General features: G+C 56.8%; 1 protein-coding gene and 1 long non-coding RNA gene across 8 annotated transcripts in view; both read left to right on the top strand.

The window, feature by feature from the left end:
- Nucleotides 1–9340, top strand: part of LOC121666055 — a 42075-nt gene extending 32735 nt beyond the window's left edge. For 3 of the 4 annotated variants that reach the window (XR_006016560.1, XR_006016558.1, XR_006016561.1), the window contains one exon: nt 4034–9340. This is a non-coding gene — a long non-coding RNA (uncharacterized LOC121666055). The other variant, XR_006016559.1, reaches the window with a different exon arrangement.
- Nucleotides 9341–12731: 3391 nt separating this feature from the next.
- The window catches only part of SRRM4 (serine/arginine repetitive matrix 4), a 46499-nt gene continuing 39502 nt past the window's right edge, over nt 12732–19728 (top strand). For all 4 annotated transcript variants that reach the window (XM_042031084.1, XM_042031083.1, XM_042031086.1 and 1 more), the window contains exon 1: nt 12732–12946. In XM_042031084.1, the coding sequence (XP_041887018.1) occupies nt 12816–12946 (131 nt within the window). In that variant the 5' untranslated portion in view covers nt 12732–12815. The remainder of the gene's footprint in view (nt 12947–19728) is intronic.

The raw sequence follows: 19728 nt of genomic DNA, 5'->3' as shown, positions 1-19728 counted from the left end.
ACACAGAGGCTTTTCAAGTGCTTGGGAGCAGGGATGGTGTCACGGAGACCCTGCACAGCCCGGCAGCTTCAGTGCTTGAGTGCAGTTTGAACAGCCAGCTCCTCCAAGGGCAGCAGGCAGAGAGCTGAGAGCCTGCTGGGGCAGCCACCTTGCACCTGCATGCTGGAATAGGCCTCGTGGAGATGGTTCTGAACAGCAGGACTTCTTCCTCAGCAGCTGCCAGGGTTGGATCAGGGATGGGATTGCATCATCATGGAGACCTGCTGTCCCAGGGGATGGTCCAGCTCAGTGACAAGGGCAGATCAGGGCTGGGTGGCCATGTGTCATGGGTGTCCCTTCACCAGGTGATGTGTACTGGTGAGCCCAGCGCTGGAGGAGCATCTGCAGTGCTCCACTGGCCCTTTCTCAGCTGCATGGATCCCCCATGCCTGCAATCCCCAGGGAATCCACCCACACAAGGCTGCATTCTTGGCTGGAGAAAAGCTGGTGGAGAGGCTGGCAGCCTGGGGGACTCTGGGAGGGGATGCTGACATACCCCAAAGTACCACTGTCCTCCCCCCGCCCATCCTGCTGTGGCTTGTGCTGGCTCTGGGGACTGGATGTGCTGGGACTCTTTGTGTGGGTTTTATGTGCGTTTAATCTGGTAGCAAAACTATATTGCAGAATGTAATAAATGAGAGGTTTAATCAAACCCAGCCAGCCAGCACGGATGGAAACTTGGTGGTGGAAGAAAATACTGCATTTTTGTTTGTTCATCTCCCCGTGCTCCTGGGGCGATGTCCCGACTCTCATGGGGGGCTCCTCATGCTTGGTGGCACTGGGAGGTACAGGCTGGATGTGGGGTCACTGCTAGCCCACCAGCTCCCAGCACACTGGCTCTCAGCCCCATGCTTTGGCCAGGCATCCCAGCAGTGGGATCTTCCTCCTGCCACTGCTCTACTCAGCCCCTTTTTCTTCAGGAAGAGGGTCTTACATGGTACCCGCATTCCAGGAGCTGGTGCTGGGCTCAAGCCCTCCATCCCACATTTCCTATCACTCATGATGGCACCAGGATCTGGTCTTAGGGTGTCTCCAGGACTTGTCTGCCTAAATCTTAGGCGTCACGTGGGAAGGTTGAGCATCTCCCCAGGCTGGAACCAGCCCTGCCAAGGGTGGGAGTGAGGATAAAACCACCAGGTTTCACTGGCTCTGAATTAGGGGCAAAGCATCCCAATATCCAGCCAGTTGATGTGGCTAGGAATGAGGAGAGACTCCACGTTTTCCCTGGGAACCCACCAGATCCTGGAGCTGCGGCTCCGCTGCCGCCTTTCTCCAGATGGCATTTCTCAATGAAGCCTCTCCCAGAAATAGCTGCGCACTCAGAGCAGACGGCTCTGCAAATAGCTCCTCTCCTGAGCAGAGGAGGCAGCACGGTCGGAGCAGCGTCCTCTGTGTCCCTTCCACCCTCTCGAGTGCCTCGGCACTGACTCTGCTTCCCCTGAGGCACCTCTGCCTCCAGGGAAGTGGGGATGTGCTGGGATCCCTGGCTTTGCTGCAAGAGCTGGCGGGCTGCTCATTCAGCCCCGGGCATCCCACAGCCCCACCGAGAAGGATGGCTGGTGGCTTCCAGAGCAGGGCAGGTGGCCTGGGGGACACAGCACATGGCCCCTCTGCCACGGTGGCCAGGCATCACCACCCCCAGCTGCTTTGCTGCCTTATGGGCCTTTTTATATGCTTACTGTGCCATCGTAAAATGGGGCAGTACAATCTTCTCTGTAGGTTTAACCGATTTACTAGTAGTCTGTAATGTCAGTAAAAGCTCATCCATAAATCTGATCTTTAGAATTTATGGGGCAAACATTCCAGCGCCTTATTAAAGGCACAATTCATAAACGCCTATAAGTACCAGCTCGGCGGCAGCAGGAGAGAGTTATCCTGGGGGAGGGAAGGGTGGTGAGCTCAGCCCACCACACGGAGCCTTCACAGTCTTTGGGTAGCAAATCATGTGAGGGACTGTCCCCTCCAGCCGGGAGGTGCCTGTCGCCCCCGGCTCTGCACTGTGCAGGCACCGAACCCAGGGTCCCAGCCCTGCAGGCTCCCGGCCCCCCAGCCCTCTCCCCCGGGACCCCACAATCTGCCATCACCTCGTGCCTAGCCCAGGGTGCTGGTATTTACCATTGAAGTGCGCCGAGTGTAATTGCTAATCAGATACAGGCAATCAATCCACGCTCCCGTCGCTGGGGAAGGGCTGCTTCCCTGCTGAAGGTGACTCCTGCGGGAATTCAGATTTAAAAATAAAGGCGATAGTCATCAGCAGTTCATTAAATTGGCATCGGGCTCATTTGCACTCAGTGAGGGGATGAGGCAGAGGCGTCTGTGCCGCCTCCCCTGCCCTCACTCTGGGGTGTCCGCAGGAGATGCTTCCAGTGGGATGAGGCTCCTGGGAGCCCTCCCTCATTTATTCCTCCTGTCCCGGTGTTACTGCAGTCATGAGTCAACAGTGCGGTGCATTTAAATGCAAACCACCATTATCCGTCATTAAAAGCTCTGTCACCACCCAGACTGCACGGCGATAGGGCGATAGTTATTGTCCCATCCTGGTCCCGGGGACACACGGCTTCCCTGCCCCTCCTGCAGCCGCAGGGATGCGCGCCGGCCGTGCCGCGTGTCCGCGGTGGGGGAGGGCTCTGCTGGCTCAGGTGGCTGACATCCGACTGTCCCTTCGTGGTGGCCTCAGAGCTGAGAGGGGAAGTGCAGGAGAAGCAGGCCTGGAGAGCACGGGGGTGCCATGGTGCAGGAGAGATGCGGGGACAGGCACCACACATGCCAGGGATGCTCGAGAATGGGCTGAGATCCTGGAGCTGGTGAGTGCTGCAGGGCCTTTGCGGATTCACAACCGATTGTTCCCAAAGATGGACCATCCCAGCAGAGTCCAGTCCAGGTGTTATTTCCAGCAGGGTTTCCCATCCCTGAGACTGGGCACAGGCAGGAGAGTGATGCTTCTCCTAGCTGCCCCATGTCCTCCATCACCTGCCAGGGACAAAAGTGGCTGCAAAATCATCCCACAGCATCGCTTCCTGCTCCCCACCTGGTCCGGGGGGGTTCATGTTTCCTCTCCATGAGCCCACCAGGATGCAGCCCCTGTGCTCCTCATGAAATCCCAGCACGAGCAGAGCTGCTGTTTCCTGTAACTCTTGGTGATTCCCTGTCCTCAGGATTTGGAGATACTATTTCCCTCTTGGAGGAGGGAAGTGAGTGAGGCAGAGCACCTTCGGTAGTGGTGTTGATTCAGAGCTCATAATTTAATTAAGAGAGAAACGAGATCAAAAGGAGACGGTATTAAAAAATAAATCAGGTGAAGGGAGTGGAGTTCCGTCCTTTAATTACAGATTGGATTTGTAACAGAGAGCGACTCAATCACAAGGGAAAAAAAAGGTGTCAAGTGGAGAGACACCTTCCCTGGGTTAATTACTGCTAACGGGGAGGGGATGATTGGGGTGGGTGTTGGTGAGCTGGAAACCCTCCGACGTTCACAGTGATGCTGACGGTGTCTGGTGTCCCAGGATCCTCGGGATGCTGGGCAGTGATGGGGGCTCGATGGGTTGAGAGCTCTGAGGGCAAACAGCTCATGGCTGGGTCCAGGCATGGCCTGGGGAAGCAGTGGCCAGGGCGATTCTGGTTTTGGGGGCCACGGGCTGTGCCATCGGCAGTGGCGTTGGGGACCGGGGCCAGGCTGGCAGCAGCCCGATTTGTGCAATAAATAATTCTCCTTTGATCATCTGCTGTGTAAATCATCAGTGGCCAGGAGTTAATCATGCATATGAAATGAATCCTTCTCCTGCCTTAATGAGCGCTGAATCGTGACGGGCATCTGTTTACTTCTGACACTTTCATCTCTTTGACAGTCTGAACAATTAGTTGTTTCCAATAATCTCCTTTTTATTCTATTGAATATATATATATATATATATATATGTGCGTGTCTGAGAGCAAGCAGCCTTTTACTTTGTACTCCTGCTCCCAGCGTTGTCCCTCTAATCTTTGTTTTTTTTAGTCTCAGGCAAGGATTTGTTTCTGGGAGCGATGCGAGGGCTCTGCAGGCACCCAGCTCCTTGCTGTCCCAACGACGATGACGCTGGTGGCAGGATTCCTTCCATCCCAGCAGCTTTGAGCCTGGGCTTTGCACAGTTAACAGGAAACAAGAAGCCTGTTTGAATGTTTCCGCCTCCATCTACCTGGAACGAACCGCAATTAATCCACCGGTTGCGCCGCCAACGCAGTGTTGTAATTGGATTAATTAGAGCGGAGCTGGCGGCCGCACTGGGGAGGTTTGGCCCCGGCTGCAGCCTCCTCCAGCGTTGGGATTCGTGGGATCCGTGCCTGCCGGGCGCTGGACCAGCAGCACCAGGGGATGCCGAGGCAGCACTCACCGGGCCGCGGGCGATGGAGCTGGCTGATGGCTCAGGGAAACGACCTGTCCGCTAATTGGAGTTGATGAGGCGTGTCCTGGTTAACGGGGCTTGTAAGGAGGCAGCAGGAGCAGAGGGGGCTGTGTGTGGGTTCTGCTGTCAGCCGAAGGGACCCAGAGGAGGAGCCGGGTGGGTGTTAAGGCAGGTGGGGCACGGAGTCACCTTCCCCATCACCCCTGACTGCCGGAGGGGCAGTGGGTGGTGCTGCCTCCGCCCCAGATTTTGGGGAGAAGCACGGATGAAGGTGAAAGTGGAACGTGAGTCCTGCAGCAAGGCTGAGTAGGACAATCCTGGCCGTGCTGGACCCTATCCTGCTGTTCCTGTGCCAAGCCTGGTGCCCATCGGCCTGGAGGAAAGGTGGGGGACAGATCTGTAGGGGCACGGTGCCTCTAGGCACAAGGAGCATCCCTAAAGGCTGTGGGAGGATGTCAGCCCTGCTCTCCCTGAGCTGAATTGGGTCTAACCTGGTTCAGCTGGAAACCAGTTGTCACAGGGGATTTACTGCAATTGCCTTAATCAACAAGAAAAGCCCTTGGGAAAGCCGGCAGTTCCCTGTGCCGGGGGCTGCAAGAGCACTGAGCTGACTGCTGGTGCTTTTGAAACCCTCGGAGCAACCCTTACTGGTGCAAGGCCAGCTAATCCTCAGCTAACCAGAGCAGTACAAACCACCCCCAAACTGCTGAGAACAGGCTCTGCACCCTAAACCATGCAGGACCCAAGGCTGTAGGACTCCCTCCCTGCTGAAGGGAGCCAGGACCCAGCAGTGCAGCCACCAACCCAGCTCAGGATGCTGAGGAGGTGATACCAGCGGGCACAACCCAGCCTCCAGGTATTCTCTTCCTCCTTTACCCAAAAGGAAGAACAAAATCCCACCAGTTCCTTCATTCTCCAGAAAAATTAGGGGTTTTTTTTTCTGAGATGAATCAGCCTCCCCAGGAGGCACGTGGGGTGATGTGTGGATGCAGCCTCAGCATTAGCCAGGTAATTTGGGGCTGAGGAGGTGACCTAGAAAGGACATCAGGGCTGCTGCAAGGGGGAGTGGGGGTCTCTGGCCAAGCAGGAAGGGTTTGCCACAGCCTTGGGCTCATCCAAGCTCACAACAACAGCCAGCAGGGAAGAGGACCTTTCCAAGAGCCAGACACACCCAGATACCGCCAACAGCTCTGGAGCCCGTGGGAGGCGTTGGGTACTTGCCCCACCCTGGCTGGAAGATCCCATTGTCCTCAGGGCTCTGCTGTGACCTTGGGGCGAGCTCCAGGAGCTGTCAGTTCTTGACCCAGCTTGCAAACCAGCCTGAACGGTGACAGCAAGGTCAGCAAGATTTAGGGCCCCTGGACACATCCTTAGTCACATCAGTTCCGTGGTGTACTTGGCTGTAATTTAGCCTGGTTTAATTGTGCTTAAATTAGCCACAAATGGAACAGCACTGCAGCTGCGCTCAAAAATATATAAAATTACAGCACACTAAAACATTTCCACGTTTCATTAGTGTGTCTTAATGGGAAGTGTCTGCTCCCCAAACTCTCTGTTTACTCTCCAGAGCAGTAAAAGTTTACACATTTGCCGTTGTGCTGCCCATTAACACTGCAAAATCCTCTGTGTGTTTTGCAGGGGCAGCGCTGCTCCTCACAGGGATGGAAAGCCTGAAATTTAGGGGGACTGTGCTCTCCTGAGGCATTTCTGCATGGGCGGGAGTGAGCTGAGCAAGGAGCATCCTGACTGCCAGGTGGGAGCAATCTCACACCGCAGGAGAAGCACAAGAGCCCCATTCCCGAGATGGTGCTGCCTGTCCCCCTGGCTTTATCAAAGCTCCAGCTTTCTCCCAAGCAGGGTAATGCCTCGAATCCAAATCAGGAAGCTTTTTCAGTGGAAGCAGCATTTTAGCAGAAGCCTATTTAACGCTTAGGCTGACGCCCTCGAGTGCTTTATTTTAAAGCATTTTTGTTCTTCTCCATTATCAGTAATAGTCTATAAAAGCCAAAACGCAGCACTTTGCTCCTGCCTGCTCCTGCCTGCTCCATCCCCCTGTGGTGTGGGCAGCCCTGCATGGCAGGGGCTGAGGAGGCTCCTCTGTCCACAGTTCCCACTGCCCCACCACGATAATCCAGAGGGGGAAAAATCCAGGGGAAAAAACTCAGCAAGAGGTGATTGCATGGAGTCAAACCACTTTCCCCATCAGCATTCCCCAAACAACTTTCCCCAATGCCTTTGGTCTTGGGCAGCATCTTCCCAGGGGATCATGGCGTGAAAGGAGTTTTAAGATTAGAATACAAAGTAAAAGGGTGGGGATTGTCCCTTGTCCCTCTCCCACTTTATCCAGATCTCAGCTTCCCCAGCAAAACGGACTTTTGTACAAGGGGTGGCCAAGGAAGGGTGAGGAGTGAGCTCGAGCAGTTTGGGGGATTCAAACCTCCTCCTGCTCCTGACTTGGCTCATGGGTTCAGAACAGAGAGGTGCTGCCAGGCACAGGGAGCTGCTGGAGGAAGGGGAGCAGGAGCTGGGCTGTCCCCGGGAAATGGAGTGAGCCAGGAATGGAATCATCTCAGCGCTGGCTTGGAGGAAGACGTGCATCCTGAGTCTGACCCCTTCCACCTTTCCCAAGCTGGAGGCAAAAGCCCGATGCCTTCCCGCTCTGCAGCCCAAACTTGTGCTGAGCATCCCCAAACTCCCTCCTCCAGCCAGACCCGAGCTGGAGGCTGGGATCCGACCAAGCTGGCTCCGCCTCGTTAGGCAGTAATTACTTCAACAGGCAGCGGTGCTGTTCGTGTGATTAGAGGCTGCTAATTGCCAGCGGGGAGGGCAGTGAGAAGAAAACAGCCTTGCTCTCCCCCGCTCCGGGGTACATCCTCGGGGCCCTGGGAGCTTCTGCCTGCGGTCGGGGGTTGCCTGTGCCCCCCGCAGCCCAGCGAGGGGCTTTGCTCCCGGTCTGGAAAGCCGGGCCCTGTCTCTTCTGCCCGGACACATGTGGCTGCGGGCTCTGCCCCCTCTGCCCCCCTCTGCCAGCTGCGTCAGACCTTTCGGCGATGGCACTCGGAGAGCAGCGGCGGCTGCGTAGCTTTGCCGCATGATCCCCGGGGGCTACTCGCCGCCACGGCCACTGCCACTCAGAGGGGAAAAATCATATTTTCAGCTCCATCCCCCTTTCCAGTCTGGAGCTTTTTTAGAGCCAAGGGGAAGAAAAGGACGTGGCCTGTCTTCCCTGCCTCCCTCGGCTCCTGTTCTTTCATTCCGCTCTTCCCGAAGAAGCCTGCGAAGGGAACGCTCACGGTGTCCGTCCCTGCGCGTTTTTTTTTCCTTGTACTGCCTAAAAGCCGGGAGGCTTTGGTAGGTAAGCACGGAGGGAAAAAGGCTTTTGTTGGAGCAGAACGCGTGGGCAGGTGAGCTGCAGAGCCCCCTCCTGCCAACAGAGAAGCCGGCTGTTTCCACGGAGGCCAGCACAGAAAGCCAGGGCGGGACACGCCTGGTCCTGGGGAGGGGGACACGGGGGTTTGGCAGGCCCCTGCTGTCCATCTGGAGATGATGGAGAGGCATCCTGAGATTCAGGGGCTGTCTGGCGGTGTCCCACCTCCTGGAGGTGACACCCTGCACCGGTCCCACTCCCATCATGGTTTTTCACGCTCAAACCCCACAGGTTTCCCTCTTTCCTGCACAGGGACAGTGGAGCCAGCACTGATGGAGGGGACATGGGCATCCTCATCCCTCATCCTTTGTCGACCCAAACAAGGGGAGCACAGGTCAGCCCCCCAATATCAGCTTCAGCAGCCCCCTCACACCATGTCCAGCATCCTGAAGCTTCTGAGCTGGGCACTGATGGATAGTCTGTGTCCATAGTGGAGGCACCCCAGTGCCCACAGCCTTCACTCTTTCCAGGGAAGGCTGCAGCTCCACTTCCCAGCCACTCCTTTATTTATTGCCTGGAGAAACTTGGGCAGGGTGATGGAGGGAGGGGACAGGGTGGTCACTGCCACCATCCTGTGCCCAAGGGACCAGCACAGCCTTGCAGCTGCTCCAGGGCTGTGGGTGCTTCTGGGTTTCCTGTGGGTGTAAATGGCTTTTCTGCGGGCAGAGAAAGGAAGGGCCAAAAAAAAAGGCACTTTGGCAAGTGCCTTGACCTTGGATGCACCTGGATATGGGTACAGGCAGAGTGGGAAACTTGGGTTCTGGGCTCTGCCCAGGGCTGAGGGATCAGACAGGAGCCTTGCAGGGGAAAGGGCCATAAAACAGGTATTTGCCCCTGGAAAGGTGGTGAATTCCCTCTTGCAACAGTTTGATTCTGCAAAATGCATTTATCAGGCTAAAGATGCTACAGCAGCAGCCTCCCACCACAATCTGAGGGTTTTTCCCAGCTTGGCACACAGCACGCATTGTCCTGTGGCTGTTGCTGTTTCTCCACCCTGCAGGTAACTCCCCACTTGCTCCATGCCACCTTTCTTGGGAAAACCAGCTTGGATCCAGCCCCACTGAGCATCCTCTGTCCCCTCCACACGGACAGGCCCATGGCCAAACCAGGTCAGCATCCATCCACATCTGCCACAGCTTTCAAAGCAGAGCATCACCCCTCCTCCTCCTCTTCTTCCTCTTCCTCCTCCTCCTACCTGGCCAAAGCAGGCAATGTCTTGCAGGAGGCAATGGAGGACCCCCTCCTGCCAGGCACGGCTGGCTGAGTCAAGGGAATAATTGGTAGGTGCTTCTGGAGTGCCATGAGCTGAGGACACTCACAGCCTTTGTTTATTGACTCTTGATGATAGAGAATACTTCCAGAGATAATTACTGATTTTCTGCCCTTGCAGCAAACCTGTTTGTCTGGGGAATGGGTGGAGTTCCAATGGCAAGTGGAAGTGGGAATGGGGTGGATTGAGCAAAACCAGACTCTGGCTCTTCTCACCTGGTACAAGCCAAATAAGAAAAAAAACTCCAAAACCTCAACATTTATAGAAAAATATTTGTGCAGCTCCAGGACAAGCCCAGCTTTCTTCTCTCTACTCGGGGGAACAGATTAAAACATAATCCTAGCTAAACACATTTTCTCCTTTCCCTCCCTCTGGGTACCGTACCTGCACACACACAGCTTCTTCCTACTGATCCCTGCTTCCCTTGGCCCTGGGCTTGTCCTCCTCAACAGCAGCCCAGCACCCACAGTGGGTGTTCACCAGAGCAGGAACACTTCTCTCCATACCCTCAAAACCAAAGACTGTGTATGGGAGGGGATGAGGGGATGGGGCCCTTTAAATGTAGAAGACGGGAAAGCAGGAGAAGGCATGGCTAGAGTTTCTCTGTCCCTGAGCCCTCTCACAAGTCCCTGGGGGGGTTGGATGCTGAGGGGAGGCTTTGGGGATCAAGAGGGTACTGGGTGTTTAATTGTGGGGTGCAGTGGGTTGTAGGGCTGCAGAGCCAGGTGTGGGGAGTGGGGCTGGGGGCTGGCAGCCTTGGGGAGACCCTGGTCTGCAGCCCCCCATGCATGAGGGGGAAGCCTGTTGTGTCACTCAAAAAAAAAAACCCAAATAAAGAAGAACTCTTTAAGGGAGACAGTTTTTGTATTTTGTATTATTTATATTTTATTTTATACTATCATATTTTCTTTTATTAATATGTTCTGCTTTGGAGGAAAAAGTGAAATTATCCTTTAAGTCCCAGTTTCCCTGTTCCTATCCCAGGACTCACTTGCTCTGCTACAATTTATGGCAAACATTTGAACCTGGCAGAGCCCCACGTTACTGCTGGAGCTGTAAATAACCTGGGGTGGCATTTATGGCACTCCCATAGGTGAATAACTGGGGGCTGTGTGCTGCTGGCAAACAGAGGTCCCACAGGGCAGGCAGCACCTGCCGGGGCTCCAGGGATGCTGTGGCCATGTCCACCCCCATGGGACCAGTCCCACAGCCCCCACAGGGACACCAGCCCCAGTTCAGAGAAGTGTTGGCAATGCCGTGGGTTAATAGACACACTAAAAGCGCACAGCATCGCTTCTGCTTATGATATAGTGCTTTTTCTGGGTATCTTGTAATGCTTTCTCAGGCTGTTTATTTATGAGACAATTTATTACTGCGCAGTTATTCTATAGCAGGGAAGTCTATTCCTGGGAGCCTCCGTTAACCGAGCCAATTGCTTAATTGGCTCACTGATGTGTCCACAAGGTACGCCAGGAGAGAGGGCTCTTGTAATGATCGCAGCCTTCCTCCTGCCCACGCACCACCCGTGCTGCTAATTTAATAGTGCAAACATTTATTATTCCTTTTATTTGGGACTTAATGTTAGGGCGATTAGAGCCATTCTGGGATGGCTGGTGGAAGGGAGTGAAATGCCCTGGAGTGCTATAGGGACCCTGGTTGCAGCTGGGAGTGGTTGGGCTCATCCTGCAAAACCCAGGGGATGGTGGTGTCTTGCAGGGGGTGTGGTTAATGAGGCACCAGCAGAGGTTTGGGGCTGACAGTGCCGGTGGGGCTCCTGCCTGATCCTCACCCCACAAATCAGAGCGAGATTGGGGTGTGTATGTACTTACACCTGATCCCTATTTACTGAGTTTAATGTGCTCTGAAGGGGAAGCTGGTTCCTAATGAACAGCCGGTGTTCTGTGGAAATCACTGGAAGGGCCAGAGGAAAACCAAGCTTGGATTTGCTTGGGTGGGGAGTCCTTGTCCCTGCCCAGCTGTAGGGCACTACAGCTGGGCTAGTAGTGACTCTTCTGGGGCTGCTGTGTGTGCCCTCCCCAGCCGTTCTTTCACAGCGTGGCAGCTCTAGACCTCTCAAGCCCTTTCTCCTTCTTCTGCCCTTTCCTGACTGTGACTGTCCCTGGACGATCCCCACTCTGACATCTACCCACGGCGTGTGCAGCGTGCCCTGGGCTAGAACAGAGCTGCAGCTCCCAGCCGGCCTTTCCCAGGCATCGCGGTTTCCCGGGGGGAACAGCCTCCCAGCGAGCATCTCTACGCTGTGCATGAACGTTGTCCTTCTCTGTCGGGTTTTTAGGCATTGTCTGGCAGAGCTGACAGTGTTTCTGTAAGCCCTGCTGGATCCGTGCCCGGTCTCCCTGCTGCCGCCTCCCCGGCATCCATCTCCAGCCGCCCCTGGCCTCGCGGCACGAAGCTCCGCCGGCGTGTGCCACCGGTGCTGCGGCTCTCGGTGTGGGACACAGCCCCTGATCCCGGCTACCAGCGGGACAGACAGGGCAGGAAGCAAAACGGGGCAGGGAAGGAGGAGTTCGCAAACCACGCCGCCAGAACGAGCCTTCTGCTAATGTATTTGTAGCAAAGAAGCGATTAAGTTTCCCCATGATTTTCCTTCTTCTCCGGCTCCCACCGCCTATTGTTCCTGGTTCCATTATCCCCCCGCCGCTTACATAAACGTATCATGCGGGTTTCTGAGGCACAATAGAGAGAGTCTCATTCATCCAAGGTCACCAGCTTTTACTTGCGCTTCAAAGGATCTGGTAGAAGAAGCATTTTCTCCTAAAGACGTTTTTATTGTACTCAGCGCAGAGGCTGAGGGAAATCGCAGCGCGGCACTTGCACTGCCCCAGCTCTTCTTCCCTCCCCATGCGTACAGTCCTGGGGGGTCAAATCCTGCCCTGGAAGGTGAGGAATTGTTTTCTGTGCTGGTTGGGACCCCACTGTAGGATTCCCAGCCTGCCACTGCACTGGAGCCAAGGAAATGCACGCTCCATCCCTGCCCCTTCCCAGTTAAAAGAGAAGGCGGGCGGGAGGGGGGTGGGGAAGAAAGGGGAATGTCTTTCAAAATCTCTGTCCCATATGGGTCTCGGTATGGACGAGTTACAAGAGTGCTCTCCACGGCCTCCTGCTGCTTTCTCCCTCAGCTGTGGCTCCAGGCTCTCCCTTTCTTTACTTGTATCTGGTTGGGACTGGGTAAACACGAAGGCTACTGGCAGCCTCTGTGGGGAGACGGGGACTCACTCTGCCCTGGAGGGTTTGTGCCCCGCAAAGTGCAGCGGTGCCCCCGACCCAGCAGCCAGTAGGGAGCGGCCTGTCGGCTGGGGAAGGAGATGATGGGGATGGCGCACGGACGGTTCTGGGGGCTGGCAGGGGATGGAAGCCCCCCAGGAGCCACCTGGTGGGGGTGAGCGGCGTGTGGGGGAGCGGACCCGACCCGAGCGGGGTCGCGGGTCCCCTGGAGCCGCCCCCTCCCCGGGCTCGGCTCCGCCGCTCCAGGCGCAGCTGCGGCGAGGGCGGTGCCGGGGAGGGGACGGTGGCGGGTCCGGCCCCTCTGCCCGCCCCGCCGGCACAAAACGGGAGGCGGGGGCGGCCGCGGCCGCACTCCCCGCTGCGGGCCGGGCCGGGTGGCGTGGGGGATGTAGCGCTCAGCACCGCGGACAGCGGCGGGGCCGGCTGGGGGCTGACCGTGGGTCCGGGGGCCATGGCCGGCGTGCAGCAGGGCGAGAAGCAGCTCTTCGAGAAGTTCTGGAGAGGCACCTTCAAAGCCGTGGCCACACCGCGACCCGAGAGCATCATCGTGGCCAGTATCACCGCCCGCAAGCCGCTGCCCAGGTAAGGGCTGCCGGGACACGGGAGTGGGGCCTCTGGGAGACCCCTCGTCCTTCTCCATCTCTAGTCCCCTTCCCACCATAAAGAGGGTCCTGAGTGTGTCCCCCCGCCACGACCAGTTAGTGGCTGGAGGACCCGGGGGACCCGCCCCGTGCCTGAGGCTGGGGGATGCCGGCTGGCTGAGCCCCCTCCCCGGGCAGGTGCTGTGTTCCAGAGCAGAGCAGGTTTGGGAAACTTTGGTTCGGTGGTTCTTGGAGCCCGGGATTTGGCTGAGCCCCAAGGGGGGAGCAGGATGAGGGGCTGGAAAGCTCTAGCTGGGCTGTGGAGAGGGGGACAGTGGTGGGGGGCATCAGCTGGAAAGTGTGACCAGCTCCCTCCCCGCCGTGCAGAGCCCTGGGGTGTGTGTCCTGCTGGTTGCCTTGTCTCTGTGTCGGCCCTTCACCTGAGACCTTTGGGAAGGTGAAACAGCTCCCCTACGGCTGGACTGTGCCTTGTCACAGAGGGGAGGCTGGTGTCCCCCAGGGACGCGCAGTGCAAAGAGCCTGGTTGCTGCCACGGACTGGGGCAGCTCTTGGGATGGTGTCCCCCACATCCCACAGCCAAGCAGCCTTGACTTTGTTCATCCAGTACCTGTCCTGTCCTCCTGCTCCAGGAAAGTTGGTGCCCCCATGTTTGCCAGAGGCTGAGCAACAGAGAAACACATGAAATGAGGCAAGGGGGCTGCAGGTACCCCCTGAGCCACTCTGCCAGGCTGTCACACAGGCAAGGGTCCATGTGGCTTCCTCACAGCCGTGCACACTCTAATTTAGACCAGCTTTATTTTGCTGACTGTCTCAATTTGCTGACTGTCTCAATATTGGTTAATAATACACTGTTTGTGCTGGTTTTATAAAGAAAGGACACTTTTGCTGGCTCTCGTCTCTCTTTGCTCTGTTTTTCTTCTGCCAGCTTCTGCCCAGCTGGTGTGGGGAACCAGCCAAAGTTCCGTGGAGGTGATGGGTCTGTAGAGGAGGGGGTCTCGGTCTGCAGCAGGCTGAGTGTCGGAGGCTCAGCCTGCACTGAGGAGTAGAGAAACCCTTTGGAATGAGCTGTTTCAGATGCTCCCCGTGCCAGTGGAGGCTGTGAGCCACAGCAACAATGGGGATGGGGGTCCTGCTGCTTGTGCAGTGTGGGGGTCCCTTCTGCCCCTGCAGCACAGCTGCTGAGCACGGATTTTTCCAATCCCTCTGATTTCCATTAATCTGGCTAGGAAATTGGGAAGGGCATGGCTTTGGCCTCCAGTGGAGAAGAGCAACTCTTGTTTCCACGGGCAGTGTTTGCAGGGCTTCAGCCTTTGTTGGGGAGAGGAAGCGCTGTGTTTTTCTCCATCCCTGCACCAGGTGTGGTTGGCACCTGAAGAACTGAGGGCTGGCTTACACACACACTCCTGCCTGACAGGTGCCTGAGTGAGCCGTGCTGCTTTGCAGTTGGAGGTGTCATAAGGCAACAAATTAGGGTATTGGGGAAGTACAGCAAGCCTGGGTGCCAGGAGTGATGCCTGGCTCCATCTAACCAGCAGTTTGGATTGTGCAGACATGCTGGTGGGGCTGAGCACCGTGGCTCGGGGTGTTTGCAGATCCATTAAAAAGTTGCCAAATGTGTGTACCTCTCCGTGCTGTTGGTAGTGACAGCTCCGGTGGGAGGGAAACTATCCAGGAGCTCTTGGCACACAGCAAAACGACCCCACCAGCTTGGCTTTGCTGTGGTTTGCACCTCAGCACAGCAGATCCAGGTCCCCACGCCAGGATGTGCTCCGGCCATGCTGCTGTGGGGTCAGTGGAACCTGGTTCCTTTTGTCCCCTCGCAGCGTGTGCTGCTGGATGGGGATACTCCCTGTGGTGTGGCCATCTGCACACAGTTGCTGAATGGGGCCAGCCTGGTGGGGCTCACCCTGGGGTCCGCAGGACCCATGCTGCACTCACCCTGTCCAAGGCATGGAGGGGCTCTGCAGCTTGAGGGGCTGCCACCAAAGGCTGTGGTGACAGAGATGCTGCAGTTCCCAGCTCCTCTCATCGGTGCTGCCGGCTCGGCTCGCATCCCACAGGGCTCTGTCAGGAGCCCGAGGCTGCCATTTGGGCAGGATCACACCTCTGAGATGCCAGATCTCACACCCTGAGGGGCTTTGCAGCAGGTCCCCATTGGAGTGCACAGTGATGTCCCCAAGCTGGCACTAGGCTCTTAGTCCAGCAATAGCCAGAGCTGGGCTCCTGCTCCCCATCCATGGAGAGAACAGACCCAAGGCTTGCAGCAGCTCCTCTTGTAGTGGTCTCAGTGCCCGGCTCCATTCTGGGTTGTTTTTCCTGAAGATTTCGCTGTGCCAGTGCTTGGATCGTCCTCTCTTCCCTGACGATATTCCCGGCTAATTTAAGAGCAAATGACTGTGGTGCCAGCGAGCAGAGTGCACCAGAGAAGAGATGGGAAGACCAGTTAGCCAAATGAAATATTAAGATGACCATCTGGATTCCTGTTTTCTCCCACACTTGACAGCAGGTCCCCTGCAAACACCCTGCCCTGGATCTGGCCCTGTGCTTCCCACAGCAGTGGAGATGCTGCCATGGTTTCTATGCCAGTGCTGCCCACCTCCCCATCAGTTTTGCTGGCTGATCCCGTGCCCTTGTGGAGCGCCAAGGGGTTCAGCTGCAGCATGGGGGGTCCTGTCAAGGACCCCCCCAGTGTCCATAGCCCAAAGCTGGCTGTGCAGAGTGCCCTGAGCGTGGCTAAGGGCTCAATCCTGCATCCTTGTGGGGCAGTGATGGAGTTCCCTGGACAGAAAGTGATTTTTTTTCCCCTTGCCCCATCCCTCACCACCAACTTCCTGCTGGTTCTGCAGATAAAACCTCTTCCATCTAAATTCCCATCAGGCTCTCTTGGAGGTTTGGAGGGTTAAAGCTCTGCTAAACCCACGGTTCATCCTGGAACAAAAGAGTATGTTAATACCTTCCCTCCTGGTCCTGCTGGGGCTGGGGGGACCATGAAATCCAGCCCCCCCAGACAGCTTTGTGCCCAGAGCAGAGCTCTGCCAAAGTAAATGGATTATTGACCAGTTTGCAGTGTGAAAGGAAAAAATGAGGTGATGGGGAAAGGGGCTTTTCCAATTAACCTTTTCCCACACGGGGCCTGGTGGAGCTTTGCTGTGCAGCTGAGGGTGGGGGACTGGGTGGTGTGGGGAGGTTGGGAAAGGCTGGGGCTGACCCAGAGCTTGCCTTTGCAGGGGAATTGCTCCAGTATATGTAAAATCCCAGTGTGGGATTTGAGGGGGTTTTGTGTCCAGTGTGCTGGGGAGGGATGGGGTCAGGGACAGGGACCACCTACCCTGCCCTGAGCCCCTTTGCCAAGCTAGGGTGCCCTCATTCCCCTTCACTGGACCACGGGAATGGAGCTTTGGCTCTTGTGAACTGAAAATGCTTTTAAAATCTCCTTTGTTGAGGTGCCACCGGTCTCTGCCCAGCCTTTGGAGATGGGTATGAACACCATGCTCTAGTCCCAGCCCCAGAGCAGGATCCCCTTTCCTCCCTCTCAGCTGGGCTTTTGTCTCCATCTCTTCCCTGGGTGTGACCTCGGCCCCAGAGTGGGGCTGAGAGCCCTGTCCTACTAGGAAGCCTGACTTCTCCCAGCATTGCTACGAATTTCATCAGCACCTGTGCCGGGACCTGGGGACATCCAGTCGGGAGATGCTCCAGGGTATCCCTGGGACCTGGAGCTGATGGGAGTCCGGGGGCTCGCGGGATGATTCTGGGGGTGTTTTAGTTCTCTGCTGCCATGCTGCCAGCCACAGTACTGTTGGCATGAGCTGCCCTGTCCCCAGGAACTCAGCTGAAATCCACTTCTGGGCACTCTGGGACTGCGGGCTGTGGGTGCTGGTGTCAGCTCCTGGGGCAGCCGGTGATGCCGAGTGAGCACCGGCAGCTCGCTGGGGGAAAGGAGACTCCTGCATCCCTCCCTGCCAGATGGTCTAAGTGGGTCACATCAGGGCAGTGCAGGGGATTTGTGCTTTAACCCTTAATCGCCCGGGATGCACCGTGCATGGAGGGGGAGGGATGTGCTGCTGAAGTGGGATTAAGCCCTGATTTGCCATTGTGGGTGATCTTGGAGACGAGTCTGGGTGCTGCTGCAAACGCGCTGGGACAAGGGTGACTTGTCCTCCCCGCTGCACTGGGACAGGGCAGGAGCAGCCATGGCACTGCAGTGTCAGAGGTCTCAGTATCCCAGCGAGGGCAGAAAACAGCTGCAGTTCCTTTGTGGCCTTTGCAGGGACTTTTGGCCATCTCAACCTCTGGCTTCCCAGCCACCTTTTGATGGCCGCGAGCCCCGCGAGTCCGCAGCAGGCTGGCAGCCCTTAGGCAGGGACGTGGGATGTGCTGCCGGGGAGGAAGCCCCCGCTGGCAGCCCTGCTGTGCGGATGGCCCCCCACTCCCGTTAATCCTCCCCCTTGTTGGCCGGGCATCTGTTCGCGGGAAGAGGCGGCGGCGGGGCCGGCCGCGCCAGCCGCCTGGCTGCCATCTGCTCCCTCCATCCCAACGAGCCCCTGTGCTAATGAGCCCGTGGCCCCTGCCCAAGAGGGGGGAGAGGGGCTTGAAAGGAAAAGCGAGGGGGAGAAGAAAAGCCCCTTCCTCGGAGGGGCTGTCAATAGCGAGGCTTTTGTCTGCCCCTGCCCTGAAGCTCCAGCTGGACGGCGCTGGGAGCAGGGAGAGCTAATTAGGCAGCTCGGGAACCGCCGGGAGGCTGGGGGCAGATGAGTGAGGGGAAGAGTTGGGGATGCCCGCAGGACCCACTCCCTGCTGCTTGCAGAGCCTTCATCATCCTCATCGTCCTTCTTCCCCTCGGCCCTGTCCATCTGCGTCTCCTCTGGACTGGTGCTGGGCACCGTGACGCTGCTGGCCTCCCCACTGGGAAACGCTGTGATTTTGGGGACAGGTAATTTCAGACCTGTAAAAGTCCATTTGAGAGCTTTGCTGAGCTCTGCTTGGGGCCCAAACCATGGGTCTGGTTCCCACGCCTCGCCAGCAAGAACACGGGCACAGCCTGGCCCCGCTGCTGAGAGTGAAGGGCCACAGCAGCTGATGAGGAAACACAGGATGAGGGTCTCCCTGAATCCGGGATTTGCTACCCCATCTCTGGCAAAGGGGGAGCCTGTGGTGTCCATGCTGTGCCAGGGGAAGCACCGTATCCGATCTCTTCAGATGAGGGATGAAATCAGGTGGAAGGAAGCAAAAGGGAGGAAAATTCCACTGGCTGAGTGGAGGATTGTTTTGTAGAAATATTTGATTTCACCCTTGAACAAAGCCACTGAAGACACTGCCCTGGCTGCCAGGCAGCCCCATGTCTGCAGATGCTGGGGGTGCTGGGTTTGTAAGGGCAGCACTGGGGGGAGTCTGGCACCTCGGGGGGCTGTGCTGACTATGGGGTTCCCTCCCTGGCTCAGCAGCATCCGAGCACTTGTGTGAGGCTGTTTCATGGAGTGTGGAGAACCAGGCCAGGGGGAAATATGACTGTTTAGGGTCTTATAGGGCTGGGGTTCATCCTTGCTTGGCTCAGGAAGCAGCACCAGCTCCAGCAAGCCCCCATCCCTGCTTGTATCCCATCCCTGGAGAGGCAGGAGAGCAGGACACTTGAACCCCTTGCACATATTCACACCCCTCCCACAAAGTCCAGCTAATTAATATTTAGGGATGTGAGGCCCTAAATAATAAATAGCAGTGATGACCTTGATGACAGGGATTTCTAAGGAGCTTCTACCCAGCGCCAGGTCCTGTGGCTGCTCTAGTCTCCTTGCTGTCACCATCTTGTCCCCATCATCTGGGACAGCCTGTCCTGTTGCAGCTTGTCCCCAGAAAGGGCCTCTGCAGATCCCACTCCCCGGGAGGGGGGGGGGGGGTGTCCCCCGGGGGGGTCCCCCTCTCCCTGGGGTCTCTGGGCTTGGGAGATTTCCCTGGCCTTCTCTGCTCAGCCCCATTCCTACCCCTTCCCACATTTCCATGGCAGGTGGCTGCACCTTTTTCTACATCCATTTCTCTATAAGACGGACTTACCAAATGCAAACCCTGAGTCACTGAAATGAAATCATTTCATGCATGATCACCCTTTCCTTTTCTTTCCTTGTTTTTTCCCATTTTCTCCCTGTGGGCATTGAAACCTCTTCATCACTGCAAAGCCTGACCCGGGCCAGAAAATCCCACCAGTGTTTCAGCTGCAGAGGGTGCCAGGGCTTCTGCCACAGCCCCTGCTCTGGCATGAGTCCCCAGGGGCTCTTTGCTGTTCTGAGACTGGGTCTGCTGCAACCCACAGTTCTTCCTGTGACCCACACACAGCTCCCACCCCCTTGGGTCCTCCTCTGGCCACAAATCCCTGGTGGTACCATCAGCTGGAAAACAGGGCTGGGTTTGATGCATCCCCAGCAAAGGGCAGGGAGAAAGGCCAAATCCCAGGAGCCATCTTGTGTTTGCAGCCTTGCTTGATGATTTCGTAGGTGTGTGCAAAGGCACAGAGGTTGTGATGCCTGAAATCTGGTGGGAGTGGTGGGTCCCAGCAGCAGAGCATCCGGAACAGGGCTTTGGTATGGATCTGGCATATGCCGGGGATGAGCGGGCTGGACCACCACTCCCAGCAGCCTGGCCAGGCACAATGCCCACGTCTGTGCCACCATCTCCTGGCAAAGGCCATGTGACCCTCTGCAGGACACCGGGTGCTGCAAAACTGGCTTCTCCATCAGCCACTTGAGCCGAAAGCGCTGACAAACATGGGGAGTT

The sequence above is a fragment of the Corvus kubaryi genome, unplaced genomic scaffold (assembly GCF_017639235.1).
Source record: "Corvus kubaryi isolate FWS band 111438036 unplaced genomic scaffold, C.kubaryi_AGA036_p1.0 37337, whole genome shotgun sequence".
In the NCBI taxonomy this organism is placed as follows: domain Eukaryota; kingdom Metazoa; phylum Chordata; class Aves; order Passeriformes; family Corvidae; genus Corvus; species Corvus kubaryi.
This window is presented reverse-complemented; position numbering and strand designations above follow the sequence as displayed.